Source organism: Tetrao urogallus (genome assembly GCF_951394365.1).
Source record: "Tetrao urogallus genome assembly, chromosome: 25".
Classification (NCBI taxonomy): Eukaryota; Metazoa; Chordata; class Aves; order Galliformes; family Phasianidae; genus Tetrao; species Tetrao urogallus.
In genome coordinates, this window is record NC_136838.1 from 3,688,696 (window position 1) to 3,705,294 (window position 16,599).

The window sequence follows — 16,599 nt, forward strand, 5'->3', positions numbered from 1 at the left end:
ACAGCCCTGGCGCTGCCCCCTCTCCCCCCCCCCCCCTTTCCCCCAACCCCCATCGCTGAGCTCTGACCGCCAGCCCCACTGCTCCAGGTTGTGCCGCGGTGGCGCGTTCTCTTTTCGAGGAAAGAGTTTCCTCTGTCCTTAATCTAGTACAGTTCCAGCCTTATTTTTCTACTCCAGATTGCTGATTCTTCCTCTATGTTAGAGACCAGTGCATGGTGCTATAGCTGGTGGATCGGGGGCAGCGAGCAGCTCCGTGCCTCCCCCCCCCCCCAGCCCTGCCTGCCCCACGCTTGCCAACAGTGCTCTGCCCAGGGGGGTCCAGGAGAGTCCATATGGGTCCTTGTGGGTCTGTGTGGGTCTGTGGGTCTGTATGGGTCCATATGAGTCCATATGGGTCTGTGTGGCTCCATGGGTCCATTTGGGTCCATATGGGTCCATATGAGTCCACACGGGTCTTTGTGGCTCCATGGGTCCATTTGGGTCCATATGAGTCCATATGGGTCTGTGTGGGTCCATGGGCCCATATGAGTCCATATGAGTCCATATGAGTCCATATAGGTCTGTATGTCTCCATGGATCCATATGAGTCCATATGGGTCTGTGTGGCTCTATGGGTCCATTTGGGTCCATATGAGTCCATATAGGTCTGTGTGGGTCCATGGGCCCATTTGGGTCCATATGGGTCTGTGTGGGTCCATTTGGGTCCAGGTGAGTCCCCATGGGCCCATGTGGGTCCAGGTGAGTCCCTATGGGTCTGTGGGGTTCCGTATGGGCCCATATGTGTCTGTGGGACCCATATAGGTCCCTGTGCATCCCTGAGGTTCCAATCCCTGCTGCACACCCGCTGGTCACCTCCCCACAGAGCCGCTGCCCCATTGCTGTGCTGGGGGGTGCATTGGTGGCAGCAGTGCTGTGGGGCAGGGCTGGGGCTGCGGGGGGGCTGTCGGTGTCTCCTCATGAGGTGACAAAACCCCCAAACTCCTTTTTTCCCCCCCCCCCCTTGTTTTTAATCCTTGTTTTTTTTTTTGCCCATCTCTCGGGTGAGCGCTGATGGTTCTGCAGCCCTTTTTCTTTCTATCGCCTGGGTCGGAGCGAGGGACCCGAGGGCTGCTTTGCGTTGGGGCCAAGAAGGAAAACAACAACAACAACAAAGTCACACTTTGGGGCCTTTCTCAGTGCTGCCCTCCATGCAGAGCCATAAATAGGGCTGGGGGGGGGGGGAGGATGACAAAAAGGGGGGGGTTCCCCCCACGGAGCGCTGATGAAGTCCTCTTTAAGACTTAAAGATAAGGAATTTACTCCATGGGAAGAATCCCCGTCCAACTCCACGCTCTTTGATTTCTCTCTGCTCTGTGATTCTCGTTTGCCAAACTCTGCCGTTGGCGTCCAGCGCCGTCGGTGGATGGGGAAGGGGGGAAGGGGGGGAGGGGGTTCTCCTGCTGTGTGCCATAGAGATCTGCTGCCGTGTGGAGTGTCGTGGAACCGTCGTTCAGAAGTGAAATTGATACCACAATAAATGCTCACTTTTCATTTTGCCACGGGTCCTGAATACAGCGTGGGGGTGGGGATGGAATGGAATGGGATGGGATGGGATGGGATGGGATGGGATGGGATGGGATGGGATGGGATGGGATGGGATGGGATGGGATGGGATGGGGTGGGATGGGATGGGATGGGGTGGGATGGGATGGGATGGGATGGGGTGGGATGGGATGGGATGGAGATGGGATGGGATGGGATGGGATGGGATGGGATGGGGTGGGGTGGGATGGGATGGGATGGGATGGGATGGGGGCACTGTGGGAACCCAACGGAGGAGTGCTGGAACGGTCGGGCAGCGCTGCGATGCAGGTCGTGGCGCTGCCCCACCGACAGCCCCGCGGCACCTCCTGCCCTCGGCTCACCGCTCCGGTTGGGTTCGGCCCCGCACCGCCGCGTCCCGTTCCGGAATGGGGGCGGCTGCCTCCCCTCCTCTCCCCCCCCTCCCCAACCCCCCCTTTCCCGGCAGTGAGACCCGGGGGGGGTTTCGTGTGCGGCTTTCCTGGACGGCGGCCGCGCCACGGGAAGCTGCCGGCCGGGCTGCAGCTGCCACCGCGTGCCTGGGATGGCTGAGATGCTTCTGCGGAGCCCACACAGCGCCGCGGGGGCCGAGCGGGGAAGGCGAGGCGGGATGGGGGGGGGGAAGAACCCGCAGCCGCTCCGTTGCCGTCAGCTCCGGGGCTCCGTGCCTCGGTTTCCCCGCTCGCAGCCCTGTTATCCCCGCCGTGTCCCGCACCGCTCTGCCCGGAGCTGCGGGAGAATCGCTGCGGGTCCCCGTCGGGTCGATGACTCAGCGCTGCCCGACGCCGCGCGTTGATGACGGGGTTCGGGAACGGCCGCCCCGCACGGGGGGTCACCGGGACTCCGCGTGGCGCTGACTCAGCGGCGCGATGAGTTTGGGGGCGCTCAGCCCCTCCTCCATCCCGCAACGCCGCTGCAATGTGGGACACCTCGAGCGGGACGGGGAGGGCAATGTCCCCAACGGTGGCATCGCTGCCCCACTGCTGAGTCCCCTGCAGGGACACCGCGTCCCCGTGCCCGCAGCGGGGTCAGGTGCGTGCATGCACATCACGTGCACTGCTCACATGCATTTGTGCGGTGCATGCACTGCACGCCTGAGCACTGCAGGCTGCCCCGAGCTCCTCTTACTGCCTCAGTTTCCCCAGCAGGGAGGCGTCCCCCTCCTCCAGGAGCTCAACACGAGGTGCTGCCAACACCCCGGAAGGGTTGTGGGTGCGGGCAGCCCCTTCTCCCACATCCCCGGGGCTGCAGGAAGGAGCGCTGAGGGTGGGGGGATTCCAGGTGGGAGGGCGCTGTGGGTGGGGGGATCCCTTGGGGCACCTCCGTGTGGGATTTCCCAGCCCTGTGTTGTGGTGGGGACCCCCCTGCCTCCATCTCCACCCCAAAGCCACCCGTGGGGGAAATGAGACAGCAGGGATGCCCCCCCCCTCCCCCCCTAAAATCTCCACCCACTGCACTGGGGAGGCGGGAAGGGATGAACACAGACAGCGGTGAGGTTAGAAAATTTATTGGAAAAAAAAACAACGAAACAAACCCAAAAGTTGTTCTGCGATCAGTACAAGAATAGACTCTGTGGTGGGATCGGGGCAGGGTCTCCCCAGTGGCTCGAGTGCAAAAATAAACCAAAAAACGACGTCCATCCACGTCACCACCGCTGCGCCGTCCCAGGATGAAGTTGGGCCGAATCCTTCCTCCTCCATCACCAAAGGGACCGAGCGCTGCACGGGCGCTCACAGGGACCCCCCAAAACGGGACCCCCCCCCAAAAACGGGACCTGTGCGCCCCACGGCTGCCCCGGGCTCAGCCCCACAGCTGTGGCCACCGCCGCGCCGGGCGCTCCGCATTCCTCTCCGGTCGGACAGAAAAATCCCTGTCTGTGCTCGGGGCGCTGGGGCGGCTCTGTGCTCCCCGCAGCTCCACTCTCCATCCCGGCGCTCAGCGCTCCTGCAGCCGCACCACCGGCACCCATTGGTTGCGGTCGCGGCTCTCGGCGCAGTAATTCGCCACCTCGGCCAAACCGTGGCTCTGCCAGGCGTCTGCGTGGGGCATCTGGGGAGAGAGAGCACAGAGGTGGCACCGTGAATGGCTGGGAAGGGGCTGGTGACAGTGCATGGAGCGGTGATGGCACAGGGACACCATGGCACAGCAATGGCATCGTCATGGCACAGCGACAGCGCAGCACAAAGCGTGGCGATGGCATCGTGGCACTGTGACACCACGATGGGACACGGCGCCGTCACGGCACAGGGGCACAGCAGTGCCTTGGCACAATGACACGACTCTGGCACAGCAATGGCACTGTGACAGCACGGCACAAGGTGTGGCGATGGCATGGTGGCCCTGTGACAGCACGATGGGACGTGGCACGGTGACGGCATCGCCGCGGCAGCACGAATTGATGACGGCAGCACCGTGGCACGAAGCGCAGCGACTGCAAGGCACAAAGCGTGGCAGCGCCATCGCGGCACCGCAAACGACGGCCCTGCAGTGGCGCCATCAGGGCACAGCGACACCCCCGTGATGCAACAGCAGCACGAGATGCAACGATGGCACGACAGCAGCAGCACGGAGCCGCTCCAGGCCCGCATCCCCACACCCACATGACTCAGAAGCACCCGCGTCACCCCGCGCTCACCGTGACCAGCAGGCAATGCAAATCTCGAGGCTCGGCTCCCGGCGCCGGCTCTCCCAGCACAGCCGCCAGGCGCCGCATGCCGGCCACGCGCACGATGTGGATGTCATTGTCACAACAGAAGGCCTGGATCAGCGTGAAGTGGATCTGCAGGGCGATGTCGCCTTCGTCCTCCTCGTCGGTGGCCAACACGCACAGCACGACGCTGTCGGGGTCCCTAAGGGGGCGGGGGGGGGGCGTTACAAGGACGCACGTGACGCAGCCCCCCCCCCCCCCCCGAGCTCAGCAGCCCCCCCCCGCATCGTGCATACAGACAGCGGGGTGCGCAGCCCCCCCAGCCCCAAATCACCCCCCCACCCGCACACACGCGGTTCATCTCCCGTCTTCACATCGAGCCGCCCCCCCGCCGTTCCCCCACGTGCCCCCGCCCCCCCATCGCCCGCATTAAACGCGCTGACCCCCCCCCCCCCCAAAACCGAGCCCCCACACTTACGCGTTCAGCAGCTTGGCGGCCTCGTAGACCCCTACGCTGAGCCGAGCGCTGCGCTGCGCCGCCGCCAACAGCCGCTCCACCGCCGCTCCCACCGCGCGCATCCTGCGGGGCACAGCGCGATCAGTGCGGGGCTCAACAGCACCGGCGGCACCGCGTCCCGTCCCGTCCCGTCCCTCCCCCCCCAGCCCCGCAGCTCCCCGCACCCACCTGGGGCTGTCGCACGGCAGCAGCTCCTCCAGGGTCATATCGCGATATAATCCAAAGGATGGCACGGAAGCCCTACGAGCGGTAATCCGAGCGGCGGAGCTGCCGCTATCACAGCTTCTCAGTAGCGAGATCTTCTGTCGCGATCCCCTCTGTCGCGATATCCACGCTCCGTTCCGCTCCGCGATCGCTCTGAGCCACCTCGCGCTCCGCCGCCGCCTTTTATAGCCCTCCGGCGCGCACCGCCCCCGCTCCTCCCATTGGCTGCATGCGTGGGGAGCGGCGCGGTGATTGGTGCGCTGCGCGGGGATCCCACGTGGGGTGCGCGTGGGAGCGGGGAAACCCCCGCCCCGAAACTGCCTCCCCCCCCCAACCCCCCCTGTTCCCCCCATCTCAGCCCCACGGAACGGGAACTGCGGGCGCTGAGCGGCGCATCGGAGCCGTGCAGCGGGGGGCACACGGGGGGGGGGGGGGGCTTCGTCCCGGGGGGAGCTCCGTGCATTGAGGGGGCGCCCCCCCCCCACCCCGAGCCTCGGGCGCCCCCTGGCGGCCGGAGCTCCGCTGCGTCAGTCCTCCAGCAATGCCCGCCAGCAGGGGGCGCCGGCAGCACGCGGCGCTCTGCCCGCCGCTCGTTGATCCCGCGAAGCCCGATGGGAAATGGAGGCGCGGCGCCCCGCCCCTTCCGCTTTGTGAGAAGTGTGGACTGCGTTACCCAGAGAGCACCGCGCAGGGAGGGGGCGGGGATTGGGGTCACGTGTGGAGCGGCCGAGCCGCGGGGAGCCGAGGGCTTCGGCTTAACCAGCGTGGTCTTGCGCAGGGCCGTGGGGTGGGGGCTCCCATCCGCTTTCTGTGCTCCAGGGCTGCGGGCAGTGGGACCCCCGCACCCCTAGGGGGGACTTGGAGGGGTCCTGCCAGCTCAGCGCAGCCCCGCTGGGGGGCACACGGATGTGGGGTGAGGGGTGGGTCCGTATCGGAGCCCTCCTGGGGCTGTCCGTCCGTCTGTGCGTCTATCCGTGCAGCTCCTTTGGGAATAAAAGCGGTTTGCGAGACGTGTAGCAGTGCTGTGGGGGGGTCCTTCCTGCCTTGTCCCGCAGCCCCCGAGATGTGCAGCCCTCCCTCCGCAGCCGTGTTTGCTCAGGGAATTGGCCTCGGGCTGTAAACAGTGCTGACGTCCGTTCTGTGGCTCATACACATCCCAGGGGATGGCACTGCACGGATGGCTCCCCTCGGTCACCATAGGGGTTGGGTTGGGAGGGGGGACACCCTACAGACAGACTATGAGTGGGGAGGGAGACCCCCGCAGACGGGTTGAGCCTCCCTGCCTGCGTCAGTGGGTGTTTGCCCACCACCCACGGGCTGCTGGGGGGGGGGGGAAATAAAGGCAGCTGAGCCCCGCAGCGGGGATGATGGACGCTGCAGTGGGAAGATGGGCGCTGCGTGGCTCTGCCTGCTCTGCGCAGCCAGCGCCGGCCTCGTCCCGCTGGGCACTGGGGGGGAGCAACGGCTGTGGGCAGCCCCACGTCGAGAGGAGCCGGAGCTGGTAGGGGGCCGAGGGCTGGGGTCCCTGCTGCGTGCACCCCCTCGTTGAGGGGGCTGGGAAGTTCCCAGGGTTTAAGGAGGGGGTCCCTGGTTGCTTTTCTGTGTTGGAATCTGGGCGCTTTTGGGGGCTTATCTCAGCGCTTGGGTTAGAAAAGGGATATCCAGTGAGATGCGGGAATTGGCAGCTTTCACCTGTTTGTTCTTTCTCTGCGCACGGAGCTCCTGCCCCGCGGGGTCGACGCCAGAGGTGCCGGCGTTGAGGCGCTGCAGGAGGTGCTGGAGAAGCTGCGGAGCCGGGAGCTGCCGCCGACGGCCAAGAAGCCGGGCAGGGTGCCCTCGGTAGGGCCGGGCGTTCGGGGGCACCGGGCGCTGGGGGGGCACCCAGGCTCCAAGGTGACGGCTCCTGTCTCACAGTGCCAGCTCGGGGAGCCCTGTGCTGTGCGGGTGGGGGCTCGCTTTGGGAAGCGCTGCAGCTGCTCCCCCGGCACCGCCTGCAACCTCTACATCCTGCGGTGCGCCTAAGGGCTGGGGACAGCACGGATGCTGCCGGGATGCTGCTGGCTCAGGCTGTGCCATGTGGCGTGGAAAGGTGGCCACGCGCCCCGGCCCCCTCCCCACACGGAGATGCGCTCCCCTCCCTGATCTGAGTGCCTTCACAAACCCTTGGGGGCCGCATTAAAGCACTTTGGACCCGTGGCTGTTGCCTGCTCTGCTCTTTGGGGGTTTCTGTGATGCCACCCTGGCTGTGAGCGAGCTGTGTGGTGGAAGGGGTGGGGATGCGATGGGGCTGTGCGCCATCCTCCAACAGATTGTACGCTTTCACTGCACGGCACTGCACAGCTCAGATTGCCCAGGGGCTGCAGCGCGTCTAGCAGCCCTGCACAGTGCTGTACGGCGCATCCCCGCGCAGCTCTGCACCCAGTAGCCGTACCCAGCGCTACGGCACGCTGCACTGCATTCCCCAGCTGTACCCCACACTGCATCTCCGCACCGCATCGCATCGCACCCACACCGCACAGCACTGCAGCGTAACGCCGGGCCCCACCCGGCGGCCCCACCCCGCCATCGCCCCTTTAAGCCCTCCCCTCCCGCCGCGCCCCCTCCTCCCTCTCTCCCCGCGCCTCGCCCTCCCATTGGCCGCCGGTGACATCGGTGGGCGGGGCTTGGCGGCGCTGACGCAGAGGGGGCGTGGCCTGGGGGCGGCGCGGCAGCGGGGGGCGCCGAAGATGGCGGCGGCGGCGGCGGCGGCGGCGGCGGCGACTCCTCCCGGTCCCGCCGCGGGGCCGCGCCGCTTCTCGCTGCTGGCGATCGTGGGCGGCGGCTGCCACCGGCCGGGCTGCTGGCGGCCGCGCTGCAGCAGCTGGAGCGAGGTGAGCCCCGGCCTCGTGGCCTCGTGTCGCGGCCCCCCCAACGGGTCCGGCCCCGACGCCGGATCGGCCCGAGGAGGGGGGAGGAGGGAGGAGATCCTCGGGGCGGGGTCCCGGTGGGCCGCGCCGCGGGCCGCGGTGGTCCCTGGGGGATGCCGCCTCCCCGGCGTCGGTTCCCGCCCGTCGTCGATGGATCTGCCCCGCCATCTGTTCCGCACCCCCGCCTTCCGCCCCCCTCTCCCACCCCTCCTCATGCAGTCCGTCCGTCCTCCCCGTGGGCGCTCGGGATCTGCCCCAAATCCCCGAGATTTGCCCCGGTTTTGTCCCTGCCGTCTGCCCCGTCTCCTGCCCCGCTCCGCCCCCCCCGCTCCCATCTCTGTCCCCGGGGACCCCTTTGTGCAGTGACGGATGTGTGGTGAGGGGGGGGGTCTCAGCTCCTCCATCACCCCCGGCCCGGGGTCGTGGCATCGCAGTGCCCCGCTCTGGGGACACCCACGTGCCACCACGGAGGGACCAAACCCGCAGTGATGGGGAACCGCTGGAGAACGGCTCCGGCAGCCCTTTGTGCAACCCCACACCGCGGCTCCTTGCGCCATCGGCAGCCGTTAGCGGGCAGTGATGGTGGTGGCAGCCCCTCCCCTCCCCCTCCGAGCGCCCCCTGAGAGATAGAGCTTATCTGCACAGCCAATAGCTGGGCCTGCACTGGGCTGGGGGCTTCCGTCCCCTGGCAGCACTCACCCCAGCGCCGCTAATTCCATTAATTAGCACCTTCCCTTTGAGGAGGCGCTGGGAAGGTGCTGCCGTAGCCTCAGGGTTTGGGTTTGGGTTGGCAGAGGTGGCGTGGCTGTGAGTCACAGCATCATCACAGCACACGGCACACGCCGGCGGTGCCACCCTCACACCCGGGTCCCCACGCTGTCCCCATCCCCACGCTGTCCCCATCCCTGCGGCGTGGGGCTGGATGGCAGTGCTGGTGCAAACCGTGGTTGGGTGACAGCATGGCTGTGTGTGAGCCATGGAGGGGTGAGGAGTGGGGACAGAGGGGCTCTGTCACCCGCGGCGTGCGTGGGACAGCAGGCACTGCCCACCCTGCAGGCATCCGCTCCTGGGACATCGACCTGACCTCCTGCAACCTGGATGAGCAGCTGAAGCTCTTCGTCTCCCGCCACTCCGCCACCTTTTCCAGCATTGTCAAAGGTACGGAAGGTGGCACTCGGAGTTGGGGACAGCGCTGTGGTGGGGCTGAGCGCCAGCGCACGTCGGCGTGGTCCTCACCTGACCCCGTGGCAGTGATTAATTCATGAGTCTCCCGAGGGGATGAGATGGGGTGAGATGGGGTGAGATGGGGTGAGATGCTCTTTGCTGCGCAAACATTTTGCTGCTTCTGGAAAAGGGATTTGGGGAGGAGGTGGTGGCAGCCATCACAGTCACGGGGATGGGGGCCGGTGCAGGGGGGCGGGAAGGGGTGTTGGGAGTTTGTACCCCCATCCTAGACACTGCTGGCTGCTGCTTGGGGCTGAGCCCTGTGATTCTCACGTGGAAAGCTGCTTCCTATACCAACAGCCACATTCCTCCCCCCAGGGCGGATGCTGGTAGGGCTGTGTGGTCGCTGTGGTGCCAGCATGTCTCGACCCATGCGGGCTTGCAGCTTGCCACCCCCTGGTGGGGATGGGGTGCCCCATGTCCCCCTTTGTGTTTGGCTCCTGGGGGCTGTGGGTCTCTGCTTGAAGCCACAGCCTACGAGGAACCTCTGGGGGACAGCAGGGCAGCCCCAGCCTGGCTGCTCCCTTTCCTCCCCTCCCTGCAGCAGGAAGGAGATGGGAAGTGCAGCGGATCCCCCGCTGTCCTGGCCGGCAGCTGTCCCTCTTCCGCAGGGGAAGTGGACAGGTTCTGTCCCCGTCCTGGGCACGTTTGTGTCACCCCCTGATCCACACGCAGCCTGGCGGGGGAGGTCCTCAGGGACCTGCCACGTTTTGGGGAAGGATGGGTGGCAGCTGCTGTCCCCGCAGGTCAGCGGACCCTGCATCACCGCGGCGATGTGCTGGAGACCCTGGTGCTGCTCAACCCCTCTGACAAATCCCTGTGTGACGAGGTGAGCGGGGAGGGGGGCACCTGGGATGCAAACGGTACGTGAGGGGGGGGGAATGGGGGCAGCATCCTCACGTGTCCTCACGCCCCCCTCTCGGCCCCTGCAGCTGCGCAACCTCATCACGGATGTGTCGCAGCACAAGCTGCTGGTGTTTGCGGGGCCCTGCGTGGAGGAGACGGGCGAGCTGATGCTGCAGACTGGCTGCTTCTCGCTGCGGGACTTCATCCAGATCTTCACTGACAAGGAGGTGCGGGGCCAGTGTGTGGGAGGCACTGTCTGCTCACGTCTGCATCGTCTCAGCCGAGCGAGCGGAGCTGTCTGTGCTGCATGCATCCCTCCCTCTGCTGCATGAGGCTGGTGAGGGGGTGGCTGCATTCTGATCGCCCAGTACAGGAAGCTGGGGGCCACGGTGATAGCTGGCAGTGAGGCAGGGCTATGAGAGGGCCCAGAGATTGCAGGCGAGGGGTGCGTGTGCCTGGGAGGGAGCTGCCCCATATGGAGGGACCCTGGGTGCCATGTGGTGTGAATGGGCCCTGCCTGAAGCTCTCCCTCACAGGTCGGGGAGATCCTGAGCTCTGCGGACCCCTCAGCCAAGGCCAGGCTGACCATCAGCTGCCCCGACTTCGGGGAGTGGAAGGACTCGGGTTTGGACCATCACAACCTGCAGGACTTCATTGAGCTGCGCTACAACCCCGGCTGCATCCTGCCCGAGATGGAGGGGCTGGAGGAGTTCATGGAGTACCTCTCGGAGTCGTTGGAGCCCCAGTCCCCCTTCGACCTCCTGGAGCCCCCCACCATGGTGGGTTTCCTCAAGCTCTCCAAGCCCTGCTGCTACATCTTCCCGGGTGGGAGAGGGGACTCTGCTTTCTTCGCCGTTAACGGCTTCAACGTGCTGGTGAACGGCGGCTCCAACCCCAAATCGTCCTTCTGGAAGCTGGTGCGGCACCTGGACCGCATCGACTCCATCCTGGTGACGCACGCGGGCACCGACAGCCTGCCTGGCATCAACAGCCTGCTGCAGAGGAAACTGGCCGAGCTGGAGGAGGAACCAGCCTCGCAGGGTTCGCAGGGCAACGGCGACTGGGCCCGCAACCTCATCTCCCCAGAGCTGGGCGTCGTCTTCCTCAACGCCTCCGAGAAGCTGAAGGCCATCGAGGGCAACTCACGGGTGCTGAAGAGCTGCGACGAGGCGGCGCTGACGCTGCACTATTTGGAGAAGTTGGGCATCCGCCCCAACCCGCTGGCACGGGACGGCAGCCCCCGCGTGGAGCCCACCGTCCTGTTCCAGAAGATGGGAGTGGGACGGTTGGACATGTACGTGCTGAACCCGGTGCGGGGCACCAAGGAGCTGGAGTTCCTCCTGCAGCATTGGTCTGGGGATGGCTACCCTGAGGAGCAGGAGCTGCCGTTGCAGTGCCTGACCTCGGTGTGCGCCCTGCTGGTTTGGCACCCCGTCAGCCCCGCCGAAAAGATCATCCGTGTCCTCTTCCCCGGCTGCACGCCCCAGGCGCGCATCATGGAAGGGCTGGAGAAGGTGAAGCACCTGGAGTTTCTCAAGCAGCCCGTGGTCACCAAGAATGACCTGAAGGGCCTTCAAGCTGACAAGCAGCTGAAGCAGAGGAGGACGGAGAGCAAGGAGAGTTTGGCGTCTGCCTCCAAGCTCAGCCTGGTGGAGGCTGGGGTACCCAAAGAGAAAGCTCTGAAAACGGTGGAGAGGAAGGAAGTGAAGGTGGGGACCAAGGAGAAGCCAAAGGCCCTGGGGGAGGTGGCCAGAGCAGGGTCAGAGGAGGAGAAGGCCAAACTTGCCAAGCCGGACTCCTCTGCAGAGAAGCTGAAGGCAGAGGCAAAGCCAAAGGTGAGCAAGGAGAAGGCAATGCCCAGGAAGGAACCTGTGCCCCGCAAGGAGGAGAAGAAACCACTGAAGAAGGAGGAGAGCACCGAAGGGAAGCTGGAACCAAAGAAGGAGCTGAAGGCTGTGAAGAAGGACGTGAAGGCAGAGACGCTGCGGAAGGACACAAAGGACACCAAGGCTGAGCCCAAGGCTGCTGCAAAGCCCCCAGCACGGAAAACGCCGGTGCCTGACGCCCGCAAACCGCTGGCCAAGGCTGGCAGCATCAAGAAAGCCACCCTGAAGAAGGAGCCAGAGAAACCCAAGGCCAAAGGCGGCAAGGAGCTGGGCAGCAAGAGGGAGCCGGGGCCAACAGAGGGCTCCAAGCCTTCCTCCCCTGAAGACATGGTGCTGGATGCTGAGGGGAGGAGGAGGAAGGAGGAGTCACCGGATGAAGGCATCACCACGGCTGAGAGCGAGCTGGAGCCATCGCCGCTGGAGAACGGAGGCGCCGCGAGGGGGTCGGAGCCGAGCTGTGTGGAGAACGGCATGGAGGAGCCCGAGAGCCCCCAGCGCTTCCGCTACCCCGAGGGCAGCCCCTGGAAAGCCGTCGGCCCCCCGTCACCATTGGCAAAGACCCCCAGGAGCGAGCGCAGCGTCAATTTTGACCTGACACCCACCGGGCTGCTGCCTCCCGGCCCCGAGGGTAGCGAGGACCCGTGTGGCAGCTCCGAGGAGAAGACCCTGGAGATGATGTCCCCAGGCAGCTCGGGGCCCGCCAGCGCCGGGCACACTCCGTTCCATCAGTCGCCGGTGGAGGACGGCGGTGAGGATCCTGGTGCCAACTCTCAGCCCAACCCCTGGGCGCCTAACAGAGCCCCGCAGGACGGCAATGAGAAGCAGGCAGGCTGCCTGTCCCTCAGCCCCTTCAAGGACGACGTCCCCGACGTGTCCCCCACTGTCACCACCCCCTCGCTGCCGGCCGAGGTCGGCTCCCCTCACTCCACCGAGGTGGACGAGTCGCTGTCGGTGTCTTTTGAGCAGGTGCTGCCGCCGGTCAGCGAGTCCCCGCAGGAGGAGAGCGTGCGGCCCCGCGCCACGCCGGAGCCCGACCCTGCCAAGGGGGGGGGGCTGTCGCTGCCACTACGGCCCTGCCACCACCCACATCCCCCCCCGGCTCCGCGCCACGGCCGCCGCTCCGATTCGCCCCACGACGTGGACCTGTGCCTGGTGTCCCCCTGTGAGTTCGAGCACCCCAAAGCCGGCCGCTCGCCAGCCGTCAGCCCCCGCGACCTGTCGGACAGCGATCCCTCGCAGGAGCTGCAGCCCCCAGCCCTGCACCGCGGCCGGCCCCCCCCCGCAGCCTGTGGGCGAGACGCCCCCCACCTCGGTCAGCGAGTCGCTGCCCACCCTCTCCGACTCCGACGTGCCCCCCGCCACCGAGGACTGCCCCTCTCTGCTGGCCGACGGGCTGGAGTCGGATGAGGACTCAGAACAGCCTCACCGTGGCCCCCCAAGGGCCCGCGACCCGCTGCCGGCCCCCATGAAGGACCCCTGCCCCCTCCCCGCCCAGCCCGGTATCTGCATGGTGGACCCCGAGGCGCTGCCCAAGAAGGAGCCCCTCCTCGGCAAGGCCAAGCGCACCCCATCCCGTGTGGGCACAGCGCCCGCCGCCCCCAAACCCGACGCCCCTAAAGCCGCCAGCCTGGCCCCCAAGGGCAGGGGTCCCACTGGGGACAAGACCCGCCTGCCCCCCGGGGACAAGAAAGGCCCCCCCAGTGGCACAGGGACCATGCGCAGCGCTGGAGCCAGAACAGCAGCGGGAGCCGGACGGGCATCGCCAGCAGGTATGGGGCTGAGAGCGTGGGGAGGGGGGGGCACGGGGGGGTGGGGGGCGTTTGGAGATGAGGAGAGGGCCGTCCCCGTCACCCCGCCTCTCCATCCCCGCAGGCTCACGGGCTGCAGCCCCCCAGGGCCCCCCGGTGTACGTGGACCTGGCGTATCTGCCCGGCTCGTGGAGCGCGCGCACGGTGGATGAGGAATTCTTCCGCCGCGTCCGCTCCCTGTGCTACGTGGTGAGCGGCGACGACCACCTGAAGGAGGGGGTCCTGAGGCCCATCCTGGATGCGCTGCTGGCCGGCAAGCACCAGTGGGGCGTCGACACTCAGGTGAGACCCCCCCACCCCCTATCCCCAAATAGATGGCGAACGCATGGGACGGAGCATCGCCCCCAGACCCCCAAAAGAAGGGGGAAGGCGTGGGATGGAGCTTTGCTAACGCTCAGCAATGGCACCCGTTCCCCCTTCCCTTTAATTTTCCCGTGGGTGCTGCTCTGGGGGTTGCGGTGGTGACGAGGTGCTGTTGCTGTCCCTGCAGGTGACGCTGATCCCCACCTTCGATTCGCTGGTGATGCACGAGTGGTACCAGGAGACCCATGAGAGGCAGCAGGAGTTGGGCATCACGGTGCTGGGCAGCAACAGCACGGTGGCCATGCAGGATGAGACCTTCCCCGCCTGCAAGGTGGAGTTCTGAGCAAGGGGGGAGGGGAGGGGTCACGGTGGGCTTCATCCCCACCCTCCTCCTCCTCCTCCTCCTCCTCCTCTGCTCACCTCCCTCACCCTTTCCCTCCCTGCATGGTGACCGTGAGCCGCTGTGTGTTGGAGGGAAAGGAGTGGGGAGAGATGCTGGAGGGAGGGGGGTCCTGCCCTCCCCCCACTCCCCCCTCCTATGCTGGCTGGGGGTCCGGGGGTCCCACAGCACCCACACAATGCCACACGCTGCCACTCTGCACCCGGGGACAGGGGTCCGGGTGTGGAGCTCGAGCCACGCTCAGTCAAACAGGGTAGAATGTTTTTTTTTGTCTTTTGCTGTTCCTATTTCCCCCCCCCCCCCCCCCCCAACGCCCCCCACCCTGAGAAGCCACTACTGCCCCCACCCCGGGGGCTGCTGAGGGAGCTGAGCCCCTTCTAAGCACCCCATAGCTGCCCTATGGCTGTGGGGCTGTGTCGGCTGCCCCTATGGCACTACAGCACAGCTTTATCACCGTCCCCTGTGTCCACGCTGCCACACGCTGCAGAGAGGGGTTCGGGGGGGGGGAAATGTGGGAGGGGGGGGGCAGGGGCTTGGCTGCACCGTCCTCACCCCCACCCATGGCATGAAGGACAAATCCCACCCCCTACCTCGAGTCTGTGTCCCCTCATTGTGTCACCTCTTGTCCCCATGCAGCGTGGGCTGAGCACTGGCAGCTCATGGCACTGGTGGCACATCCCTGCCTGCAGCGGGGCTGGGGGGGCAGAACACCCACCTCCCTCCCCCTCCCCGTGTCCCTGCAGTGCTGGAAGGCTTTGAAGGAACCCAACGCCACGAGTGGTTGTTAAGGGGATGGGGGGATCAGAATGTGTGCTCACCCCCCCCCCCCCCCCCCCACCTCCCACTCGCCCCACACGGGGGCAAACACTAACCCGGGGGGGGGGGGCGGGGGGGGGGCTCCTCCATGGTTCTTTTTGTAATGACTTTTTAAGAAAAAAAAATGGAAAAAAAAAAAAAAGAAAAAAGAAAAAAAGGAATGGGAAACAAACAAACAAACAAAGATGAGCAAACCCAGTGCGGTCCTGAGGGCGGTTATTTATGGGTGGGGGTCACACCGTCAGCCCCCCCCCGTCCCCCTTCCCCCCCCCCCCCCCCCCCCATCCCCCCTTCGTGGACCTGGGGCTGTGTTGTGTGTGCGGGGGGTGAATGATCCCCACTGCAGTGCTTTATTGGATGTATCGGAACTGAGCATTAAAGAGAGGAGAGCGCCCGGCTGCTGCTGCGTGCCTCGTGCGGGAGGGGGGTGCGGGGTGGGATGGGGCTGAAGGGCGGGTGGAGGTGCGGGGTGGGATGGGGGCTTCAAGGGGGGCTGGGGTGGGGGCTGCGGGGTGGGTTAGGGCGGCAGGATGGGGTGGGGGGAGCTGCGTTTGGGGGAGGGTCGTAACGTGCTGCGGGGTGTGATGGGGGCTGCGGGTGGGAGGGGCTGCGGGGGCCGCACTTGGCGCGGGGAGGGGTCGGGATGGGGGGGGGGGGCTCGAGGCTGCCGCGCTGCGCTACGAAGTGAGGATGGATGCGGCGTTGCCATGGCAACCGCACCCAGCTCCGCCGCCCCCGGCCCGCTGGGGGGACGATACCCCGAGCCGCCCCCCGGTCCGGCCCGATACCCCATCCCGACCCCCAGCCGTGCTCGGGTCGCCCCTTCCCCGTTTCCCCATCCCCGCGTCCCCCCGTCCTCGAAACGCCCCCAGCCTCAAACCTCATTGTTCCCAAATCCCTCCCCGCCCCAACCCCACCCCGCACTCCCTCCTCCCCTGGACCCCCACCCGCTATTCCCACTCTCGCAGATTCGGGTCCCACCCCACGGCCGCGGCTGATTGGCGATGCGGATGGGGGGAGAAGGAGGGATGCGGGAGGAATACACCCGGGACCCTCCGAGGGGGGGGGGGGGGGGTCTTCAGCTTCTGCATTCCCGCATCCTCCCCCCTCTCCGCCCGCAGCTGCGCGGGGCCGCGCGGTGTCAGCCGGCGCCGGGCATGAGCTCAGCGGAGCGGGCGGCACCGGGTGGCACCGGGGGGGGGGCACACATGGGGTGCGGGGAGAGAAGGGGACTCAGCTACCGGGACTGCTGAGAGCGTGAGGGCAATGGGAATGCGTGGGGGCACAGCGGTGGGGAGTGCAGAGGATTGCGGTGAGGGGGGGGGTGGGAGGGGGCACTCGATCCCCGCAGCGCCGGGGGGAGTCCGGCCCTTCCGCGCTCCCTGCCCGACGGCGCGGCTCCTTTAAATATGCAAATCGCCCCCCCTCCAGGCGCGCCACATTTGACCAATGAGCTGTAGCGACCGCGGGGCTGCGGTAACC

The 16,599-nt window shown here is 66.5% G+C and overlaps 2 protein-coding genes across 2 annotated transcripts; one reads left to right on the forward strand and one right to left on the reverse strand.

The window, feature by feature from the left end:
- Window positions 1-3,051: 3,051 nt before the first annotated feature.
- GADD45B (growth arrest and DNA damage inducible beta) lies at window positions 3,052-4,930 on the reverse strand (the record flags this gene model as incomplete). Its single annotated transcript, XM_079546655.1, has 4 exons — window positions 3,052-3,609; window positions 4,196-4,409; window positions 4,686-4,787; window positions 4,893-4,930. The coding sequence occupies 4 exons, from the start codon at window positions 4,928-4,930 to the stop codon at window positions 3,496-3,498; spliced, it is 468 nt and encodes a 155-aa protein (XP_079402781.1). The 3' UTR covers window positions 3,052-3,495.
- A 3,863-nt stretch (window positions 4,931-8,793) lies between these two features.
- Window positions 8,794-14,244, forward strand: MAP1S (microtubule associated protein 1S; the record flags this gene model as incomplete). The annotated part of the gene is made up of 7 exons (XM_079546776.1): window positions 8,794-8,992; window positions 9,805-9,887; window positions 9,991-10,131; window positions 10,441-12,990; window positions 13,076-13,559; window positions 13,663-13,880; window positions 14,089-14,244. 7 exons carry the CDS (start codon window positions 8,794-8,796, stop codon window positions 14,242-14,244), a joined length of 3,831 nt encoding a protein of 1,276 aa, XP_079402902.1.
- Window positions 14,245-16,599: the final 2,355 nt, after the last annotated feature.